The sequence below is a fragment of the Tinamus guttatus genome, unplaced genomic scaffold (assembly GCF_059628265.1).
Source record: "Tinamus guttatus ecotype Peru unplaced genomic scaffold, ASM5962826v1 Tinamus_guttatus_pri_ptg000497l, whole genome shotgun sequence".
In the NCBI taxonomy this organism is placed as follows: Eukaryota; Metazoa; Chordata; class Aves; order Tinamiformes; family Tinamidae; genus Tinamus; species Tinamus guttatus.
Window position 1 is genome coordinate 1,983,089 of NW_028289031.1, and position 10,718 is coordinate 1,993,806.

General features: G+C 37.1%; 1 protein-coding gene across 1 annotated transcript; it reads right to left on the reverse strand.

Moving 5' to 3' along the window:
• Window positions 1-545: 545 nt before the first annotated feature.
• PRL (prolactin) lies at window positions 546-6,317 on the reverse strand. The gene is made up of 5 exons (XM_088533371.1): window positions 6,290-6,317; window positions 4,652-4,833; window positions 4,173-4,280; window positions 2,573-2,752; window positions 546-737 (listed from the first exon to the last, which is right to left on the reverse strand). The coding sequence occupies exons 1-5, from the start codon at window positions 6,315-6,317 to the stop codon at window positions 546-548; spliced, it is 690 nt and encodes a 229-aa protein (XP_088389497.1).
• Between the last annotated feature and the right edge of the window lie 4,401 nt (window positions 6,318-10,718).

The window sequence follows — 10,718 nt, forward strand, 5'->3', positions numbered from 1 at the left end:
GGTGGATTTCAAACCATACTTTTAGTTTAGGATAATTTGGTACAACAGGTGACTAATCTGCTTTTTGGTATTCTTCCTTTTTTAGTGTGTTTTTTTTTTTTTTTTTGGATAGAGAGGAATGAAAGCATGAACTTTCACAATATATAACTAACTGGAGACTGACATTCAAAAGGAGAAACTGCTGCTAAAGATGCAAGTCTTATTAGCTATTTTTTATTCACTGATGCCACTCAGGTTTATGCATTTTGAATTTAGAAATATTTTTATTTGTATCTGCACGATCTGGTTATCATTGAAATACTACTAGGTGGGGTGATGAGACAGAAAAGTGTATCCTTGTCATACCAGTAATTTATGATAACATTTTAAAACACCAAGGTAAATGGTGCTATTAGTTACAGCCAGAATCCACACAAACTACTTGAAAGTTACTGCCAATCCTGGTACAGTACAGCATGACTTTTGTAAAGTTTCCCATGAAAAATGGCAAAGCAAGTAGAGTGCTGGGTTAAATGATTTTGGCAGGTGGTTTGGCCCCCGAGTACTTAACAATTGCTGTCGTGGATTAGGCGGCACTTCAGAAGCTTGAGATAGTTGTCAATTTTGTGGGAATCTCTGCGGAGGCAATGCAGCAGGTTGTAAAAGGCAAAGAGCCGTGAGTCCTCGTCCGCAAGCTGCAGGGATGGAAGGCCTGTCCACGGAGAGTAGATTTCATTTCCTATGTCACCAGGATGAACCTAAAGACACAAAATGATGTTGTACTAATGAAACTGGCTGGAGGTAGAACAAACTATTAAGAAATATCATCCCTGAGGAACACTAATTTGCAGCGTACACCTTGTAAGGTATTTTCTGTTGTGGCTCCCTGATTAATGTTCTATATCCTCATGGTGATTTTGCGAGGACCTCTGAGATTTTTCAGTTTACTTCCCTATAATATGCAAGTTGCTTAACAGCACCAATAGTATTTTGCCAATATGGAGCGGGATCTGACTTTCCAAAGAAATGGAATGTATGGGCTCATCAGGCATCTCTTTTTGGTTTCCTCCAACTTAAAATCTTTGTAAACATTTGTTCTCAGAAATCTGTGACTATCTGCCATTTTGTCTCTTAGACAATGTCTCTGCTATGGGCAGCTTCAAGAACATGTTATCAAACACATCTTCAAACAGTACATCTTCACGTCTTATTTCATTAGAAAAAAAATCTGACACAGTCACCTGTCACCATGTTAGAAAGCTATATGTAGGAACTCATGTAGGATCAGCTAGAATCTGACATGAATATTGGTTTAGGTCTCCTCATTTGAAAGAGATAATCATTCATTTTCTCAAATTGTAGAAATCTACCTTTTATAGCATGTAGAAAATTGTGCCTGTTGCTACTTTTGAATTTCCCACCAGTCACACTTTTCCCACCAGTTCCTATTTCCCACCAGTTATACTTTGTGAAAGCACATGGAAGACTATCTATGGAGTCTCTCTCACTCACACTTGGAGAAACAAGCAATAGACCTGCTATCACTCAAAACCATGGTTTGACATTTATGAATTTCCCAGTCTAGTCTCCAAACCCCATTTGTAAATAATGTGAATGAGGAGGTGGCAACAAGTTATGTACCAGCACCTGACTTCCACTGTTATTTTGGATCCCCTTCTGCAAGATTTTACACTTGGATATGGGACAGAAACGTGTTTGATTACACTGATAAATGCATTTGTGGCTTGGATGGGATAAAGTTTCTGAGTAAATAGACTGACGCCAGAATGACCATGTGTGAGCCAGTGGAATGAAGGTGGAAGATATAGTGATGGTGGCACTCTTAAGGCTGTTCACTGTTCACAGGCAAAGCTACAGCCAGTAAAGTCAGAAACTCTTATTAACATCTAGCTTACTGACAGAATGATATATAGGGTCTGCCAGAGGGCCCTTGAAAAATAAACAAGCTAGAGCTGCTTTTATTCAGGAAAGCTTTCAATCAATTACTGATAACAAAGGGTATTTGAACATGGGTTTTGTCAGGCTAACCCTGTGGTCTAACCTTACAAAAGTAAGGAGAGCGAAGTCAGGGCCAGAGTTCTGAGGAACCAGTATTGGGGGAAAAGAAAGGAAAGTTGCCTTGATGAGTTAGTTATAGTCCACATCTTTGCGATAGGCAGAACAATTTTAAGCAATTTCTCAATTTCTTAAAACTATACATAATACCTTTATGTATACAGACACATACACATTTAAACAACAAACATTTAAATATGTACATACAAAAAGAGCACAGGCACATCCTAAAAACATTTAGGACTGCACATTCAAAACACTGAAAGAATGCAGATCGCCAATGCTGGTGATTACACCTGCTATTAAACTAGTACTGGATTGTTCTATGCCAGGCACTTCACATGGTCTTTTTACAAATCAGAAGATACCCCAAAAAGTTGCAGCTGACGTGTCCTCGGATTCATCTATCTGTAATTGGCTCCCTTTTTTCCCTTGACATCTACCATTTCCTTTCTTTTTTGGATAGCCTCCCATCGTAGGTGCTTTCTTACAGCAATGGGCTGGGCCTCATACTTACCCGCCCAACTATTTTCTCCATTCCTTCCAGAAGTCGCTTGTTTTGTTCCTCAATCTCTACAGCCTTCCAGAGGATGGTGTCGGGAGCTTCTTTGATTCTTTGGACTTCGGATGCCAGGTGACCCAGGGGATCGTTCCAGGAGCGCAGCACACCCACCACCAGGTTCAGCAGGTCCCCATGCTGCTCATCCACATTAAGAAGAGGTAGTTAAAACAGAAAGGCCAGTGTGAGTCACGTATTGCAGTCTCTGTAGTGTCAGGGGAATTATTCTGAGACCTTCCACTGACTGTAGCCTCTTTCAAGTGACTTTTCTGTCTTCAACACCTCTACACAATTGCATTTTTTTTTTACAATTTATAATTCTTACCAACGTTCTTTACTATAATGGCACAAATGGTTATAATATTATAATAGAAATTATCACTAAAACTTTTGCATGCTACAGGCTAGTTGAAACACAACTGTGTTTCATCTCTAAGAAAAAAAATCACCTGATTTTTAATAAACCTTTTAAATCCTATGACTTTTTTTCTTTTAATGGAAGATGCTTATTGTGGTAAACCACTTAATAGTTTTTATTACCTCTGTATAAGTCATCTCCAGTTACACTTTTCTGTTTTTAAAATGTTTCTTTCTTGTGGGCAAATAAAAGTTCAAAAAGCTCATGGCTCTGGTGCTTTTCAACCATTTCCTCTTTCCTAGATGCACTGCATCTTAACACCATCAGGTATCTGTTCTGTTCTCAGGACTGTGAATTCCAGTGCTCCCATAAGGACTTCTGAGCACTCTCTACAAGCTGAGAAGATGATGCAGCAAGGGTTGCAAGACTATTTTTGTCTTGAAACTGATAAAAAAATGTATCTCTGGCACTTTCCCATTCATTCTTCTATTTTTCCCATTCACTTTGTGCTTTTTTTTTTTTTTTTTTATCCAGGGTATTTCAGTTCTAAAATTGTATCTGTGAGCCTAGGCTGAGCAAGACTATACTCATCCATTTTATCTTATTAAATTGACATATGTAGCATGTTTCTCTTTATAAGTACTTTGCCATATTTTGCATTAAAGTCTCTGGGTGACGATAACGATGACCTGGGTGACCTCAGTGATGATGTGATCACTTTTACCAACTGGTAATTGCAATAATATCTGTTCAGTATCTGTTTGGTAATGACAGTGCCTTCAGTTCCTGGGAAGGCATTTGCTCACACACAGTATTCACTATAAAGCCAATCTATTTTTCTGTTTATTAATAATTGCTTGTTAGATGTTATAATATAATGTTTGAAGACTGTAGTGTGTTGAGTCTATAGGAACTGATTTTTCTCCATGAGGCTGAGTGGAAATAAGATTCAATGGCTGAATGCAACATACAGGAACCATTTAACTTATATACTCTTTATAGTTTGCAAGTTTATATGAGCGAATGTTAAATCAACTTTTCTTGTTTTTTTTTTTGTGGGGAGGAGGGCAGGCTTTTCTCTTCCTGGCTTTTATCTTCCCAACTTTTCTATTCTGAAAGAACTATTTCCCTCTCTCTGTGTTCGCTGTCCTTTCCCCACCTCCTCCATCTCACACGGAACGCATTAGAAATTGGACTTACATGAATCTGCTGAGCTTGCTCCTTGTCTTCGGGAGTGGTGAGGGAGGAAGTGTGGCAGCCATTGACAGCTTTTGTAATAAACCCCCGGCCCTGGGCATAGCGTTCGTCCTGCAGGTCAGCAAGAACGGGCATCGTTGAAGGAAATAAGTAAGAAGAGCTGTGATTCATACAGTATACTAGCTAAGTGTTGCTCCATTGCTTTTATCACTATTTCTGTGCTGTGAAGGTCAAAAGTTTCAAGTGAGTATTTAGACTGAAGCTGGCACACAGCCAAGGAAAATTTGTCCCATAGATAAAGAATGATGGGAAAATGGTGTATTCTAATAGAGATGTTGCGGAACTAAGTAATGGTCAAAATTGTAGGTAGATGTTGTCACTGCTGTGACTATCACCTTCTGTAAAGCAGTCATATTTGTTGACTTACTGAAGGATTTAATATGTTAACATATGGTTGTGCTTAAAAAAGGCAGAGTACTTACAAATTCATTGAATATTTCTGAAGAGAGGAAGTGGATGTAGTGTGAAAGTTTAACTGCCCGATCAAAAAGTTCCCCAAGGGAGACTTGGCAGTTGACGGATCCACTGGGACAGATTGGCAAGGACGTCACTCCTTCCTTTGTCAGAAACATGTGGGACACCAGAAGAGCCACCAGCAACAAACCTATTCAGGTTTAAAATACACCAAAACAGAACTGCATTTAGAAGTAATTCTAAGTAACAGATCACAATGCGGAAAGATGTTTCCTGTGCTCAGTTACCTGGCTCAGAGTACCCCTTGCACTAGCTGCTGAAAATGGATGGAGGAAAGTGCTATAGCTCCATTATCCCTTTCTCCCTTCCACCATCCTAGTTGTGTAGCCAAGAGCATTACAGGTTGAGGGGACAAAACAACTTGTGTTATAGTCCACTGTATTCAGAACAGTCTTATCATTGTGCCTTACTTTATTACATAGTGATAAATGGACAAAAAAACCCTTCTTCGCTGTGTAAATATCAATACATAATTATATTTGCACAAATATATAAGTTTGGAAAGTACATTGTTCTTTTTTTTTCCCTCTTCCATCTCCCACAGATCTTTTTCTTTGCAAACATTTGGAGTTTAAATTACTTTTGTGGGAGGGTGGTTAGGTCACTCTCTTAAGGTTTTGATTGTCCTGGGAGTTCTTTCAGAAGACTTCCAGCAGCTGTGCTATTTTGCTTTTTAGCATTTAACCCTAAATTGCCTATTGCTAAGAAAACAGAGAGAACATAGAGGACTTTCTTTCCTGAGCTTCTGAAACTTAGGGAACTTCTAAAAGACAAAAATCACCTGTTTAGACCTCTAATATTAACTTAACAGGGTCGAGTTTTCCACCCACCAAAACAAAATATGCACAAAGCCCAACTTTTAAAGGCAATATTGGGTACATGAGATACTCATTCAAAGAATTCTGTTCTGAGAATACTGTTTCAGTGCTGGAATTTGGTCTGCTATGCGCTTTGATTCAACAGACATAAGTTGAATCAGTCTAAATTCAAATGTAGTCCATAAATCATGTCCTGTTATCAAGTAACAGATTTCTTTATAGCTGTCGTTTTAAGAAAAGTGTCCCCACTTATACCATGTTGAAGTGAGACCTCCTCCCTTCCCATGAACAAGATATATTGTAGGTTGAAGCGCATTCTGGGGAATAATGCTTTGAATAAGAAAACCTGAGAACTGTTGACTTAGGAAGTTAAATATTATTTTAAAACTTTTCCATGCTAAATTGCTAGGCTACTTCTGGACCTCGTGGATAATGACTCTGTCATTGTCTTCTGGCAGTAGCAAAGAGGTCTGGATCCTGCCCTTGGTGTCCAGGTGCCACATCTGTCAAGTCAGTTATCTGTGACACTCATTGGCACAAGAATAGTCTTAGGATCAAATGAAAAAGTGATCAAGATGCCTTCTAATTTGAAGTTTTGAACACCAAAAGTTTGAAGTGAGGCAACTTTCACCAGTACTGGAATTTTCTTCCAGTTACTGGTGGCTGAAAGACCTCAGTTTCCACAGCTTTAACCTCAGTTACTTCCTAAATCAATTTAAATTTAAAGAAGCATAGAAATTAACAGCAAATGAATGGCAAAAGTCTTACCTTTCAGCGAAGCCCCCTTGTTGCCCATGGTGGGGACCCTAAATGGTGACTTGCTTTGCCAAAAGAAAGTCTGAAACACTTGCTCTTATGTGAACATGCCAGATTTATATACACCATCCAGGGTCCATTTTGCATACATTCAACAGGTCGTGGAGTTTACTTCGATAATTACAAACATCAAATTGCCTTTCTTTCACATTCATATTCATTATTTTTTGGCTTTTTATTTTTAACTGCAAAAGGGAATTTCATTAACAAGTTTGGTTGTGGGATCCTAAATATTGTTGGATGAAGAAAGACCCATTTTTCCTCCTGAATTCAGGGCAAATGCCATTGATCCTAGAACGCTCTACTTATCCATTCTGAGATAGATATGCTCTAAGGTTATAGCCTGCTGGTTCCTCTCCTCAAAGCAATCTTCTCATTCTTCTTCATCTCCTCAGTCATCTAAGCTGATTTATGTTAAAATTTTGGCCATTTTGAGGGGTAGAAAACATACTTTACAATGTCCACAGAGAGAAACACATAAATAACACAAAAATTTATCAGAGAAATAGAAATGAAGGTTCCTGAAAAGATAGTTCACTATCTGTAAAGCCATGGCATTCTGGGTGCATAATAGTAGCTCTAACCTCAGCTCTAACCATTAAATAACTGGTCCACAATGTGAAAGATGTTTAGAGAAAAGGTGATAGTTTTTGTATCAAAAAATAAATGTCTTGCGACATTTGGAGATGAAGTTAAATATTTTCTGTTTAATCATAAATGTTTATTAATTAAAATCGTAATGTAAAAAAGCCTACAAAAAAAAAAGAAAGTTAATTTCTACATTTAAAAACTTTGTGCATAAAAGATTTGCGTGCTCACCATACTCAGAATACCTGTTGCGTAGTTAGTGGGATTTGTTTCCAGATCTGATGTGTTTGTGGTAATCTACAAACTAATCTCGGCAGGTTGGCCCTGTTTTTTTGTTATTTGAGGCTCATTTGTATGAATATGGTAGCAAATGTATAATCTCTCATCTGTTTCCCAGATCCCTTTACCCATAGAAAGACCTTCCAAACTAGATGATTATAATGAATAAGGTATTCAGCGTTAATGAATTTTCTTGCCTTTACACAACTAGTTCTATATTTGTATAGTAGATACGTATATTACCCTGTATCCTTCATCATTGCATAACTATGGATATGATACTTGAAGGAGTTATAAACCAGAGACAAGAAGAGTAGGGTATTTTATCCTTTAGAGGGTAAATCATGGAAGGTGTCCATCCATTGGGAGGTAGCAAAAGGAGATGTGTGAACCATAGCCTAGAACAGGTAGAAACTAGTGTTTCTGCTAAAGACTAGGATTATTGCCAGGGCAGTGTGTTGCATGTGCATAAACTTAGGGTACAAAACCAAGCCTGGCTCTGGTTTGAGGCCTTACAAGGTAGATGAAGCAGTTGCCTGCAGCAGAGAGGAGTAGCAATCTGACAAAGGCAATAAAATTAGAATGATCAAAACTCTGCAGTGGATGTTAGAAAAACATTTAAACCACAGCCACATGTTTTATGCTCTTTATGTAGCTAAATTCTCTTTAGCTGTATTTGAAAAACTTACCCAGTATTACAAGTACACTTGAAATATCCTGGTATCTAAGTGCGTTAGAAGAGACCTCTGAATGAAGGGAAAGAAAATTTCACAGCCCATCCTCATAATCCCAAAAGCAGAAAGTTTATGGCTCCAGACCAGCTGATCACTTTCATTTACCAGTCTGCTTTACTTGGCATTTTAAGAAGACGGTATTGATACCAAAATAAGGTATATAATTAACATCAGGGAACAAAGGAATTTATTCACAAAGGTAGTAGCTAATGTGCCTAGGCTCCCTCCACCATTACTGGAGAAAGAGAGACTCATCTCAGGCCTGATAGGAGCACCTGAAATCAGGATCCTCATATAAATTGCTGTCTAGAAAAGCTACTCTCTGGCTTTCTGAGGGGAGGCAAGTTCCTTAAATGTGAACCACTGAAGAGTGGTTTATACGAAACCATTGCATGATGATTTAATTAAAGCATTCTAGCACATAATAATATACTTTGCTTTTCTTTTGCCTTTCATCCTGAAATCCCCAAATATTTTACAAACATGAATGGATTAAAATTCTTCACAATTAAGAACTGTAGGCAGAGGGAGAGAGGAAACTCTGTAAAGTACATAAACATAAAGGTACACTTTCTTATCTGATCTAAAAACTGATGTAGAGTTTAAGATGTTTATTCGTGGTTTCACAGGAAGTCTTTGAGGAAAGAAACAAGATCTCCCAAATCCTCGACCAGTGCTTTAAGTAAAGACTGTACTTGATAGAGTCAAAAAGGAAAAGAAGGTGAGAAAAGAGGAAGGAGAAGAGGAAGGAGAGGGAAAAGTATACAAGAAATATACAATATACAATTTCTTGCATACAGGTATACAAGTAATGTATAGGTCTAAATACGAATTTTCTTTTAGAAGTTAGATAGGAACTGACAATAAAATTCAGAATAGGTGAAAATGCTTACTGAAATAATAATAAAAAGGTTGTGCTAAACAGAGTTTAGAGCACAACACTATTTATAATGCATGTATCTTTTGCCCAGGATCTCCCTTCCGCCTTTTAAAAAGGGCCTGAATTTATATTCCTCAAAAGAGAAGTCTGGCACTTGGCATCCCATCTCCTCTGACTATTCCTTGAAGCTTAGTAAAGGAGCCTAATCACCTAACTTCAAGACATATTCAAGACTTCAAGAACTTCAATTTGTATTGTTTAAATGTAATTCAATTTATATTGTCTACTTTATTATATTTTTTTTTATCTTCAAGGCATTTTCTGACAATAGCAAAATTATTAGGCAGTTATACGCAATGTTAAAATATGCCAAAATTAGGCCTTACTGTGTGAAGATTTTATATATCTTTTAGGTAATGATAAATGCTTCATAACCCAATGCTTCATAAGCATTATAAATATTACAGGTTAGAGATTTCATATTTAGTGCTCATTTCATAATGATGTTATCTTTCCAGCTCATATTAGATTGCAGTTCATGAGTTTTTTGGTCAAATTTTGATTAGGAAGCACTGATCAGTGGTGAAAGATTAAATATTGCTCTCTTCATTTTTATCTCATTTGAAGTTTTCCATATGCGCAATGTGTTGTGTTTGATTGATGGCTACCACAAAGGAATAAAAATCTGTTCCAATGGAATATTTTTATTTGCAGAATGCATATATTTAAATTGGCGAGCCTATGATTGGTTAATATCATTTGATCTTGCCATTCTTTGAGCTATAAGCATCTTTATTTAAGAACATAATGCAGAAATTTGAAACTACACCAATTTTTGGCTTTCTTTTTAAAAGGAGATCTCCAAATTATGTACACAGACAATTAAGCATACAAAACTGAATGGACAAATACATTTCTTACCTGTGATCTGAATGTGTGACTTTTCTAAAACACAACAAAACAAAAGGTTTCTGTATCCCTGGGGTCAAAATACTGGAAATACAGTTGTTCTCATCTTCCTTTTATGGAATAAAGTTATCCAGTCAACTTAATTTACTGGTTGGCTTTGGAAAGATACAAAACTATTTGATCTGGATCAAAAAATATCCTCACAGCACTTCAGCATTTCTCCTATGTGGAAAATACATTTAGCGGAAGAATAAACAATAGTTTTTGAATCAAGATACTTTTGGAAGACAAATGTTTTGTCTTTTCTGATTATTGTCTATAATCTTCAAGATTTGAATCCTTTATGCAAAATCTAAGTGATTTTCCTAGTATTCTGTAAAACAAACGCTCTTCTTCCCCTTCTTTTTCATGTAAGGAACGGAAGAATTTAAGATATATTCTCTCCAAATGTTTGCCTCAGTAGGAACAGCTAAACGGGGATTGAATACTTTCTTAGTGTGGTCTCTGCATGAAGTCTGGTAAGAAATCAATAAGAACATACAGGAAAATGGTTCCATATGGAGGAAAAAAAAAAAAGGTGGAAATCTTTGGGAGATTTTCAGTTGACTTTTAATTTAAGTGTCAGTGTGGTTTCACACAGTTTTAGAAGCAGACATAAAAATAATATGGCAGAATGTGTTTCAAAAATCAGTTGTCAACATTCCCACTCTGATGACACATACCCAAGTGCACCATGAAATATTGAGTAGGAATCCCAAGCAGGAGTCCAGCTAACTATAGCTATGAAAACATTGGAATTCACAAAGAGCAAAGCAAAAGCTGGTGCATATTGGTCCTGATAGGTTCATTTGTTTGAAGCTTGAGGCTCTGTGTTCACTAGTGCCTTATCTGCATACTATCCAATAACATGGCAGTATAAATGTGATCTGTATCACACGTAACTGCATTAGCACACTTCTATTGAATTAGCTAGAGACCACATTATGGAGCT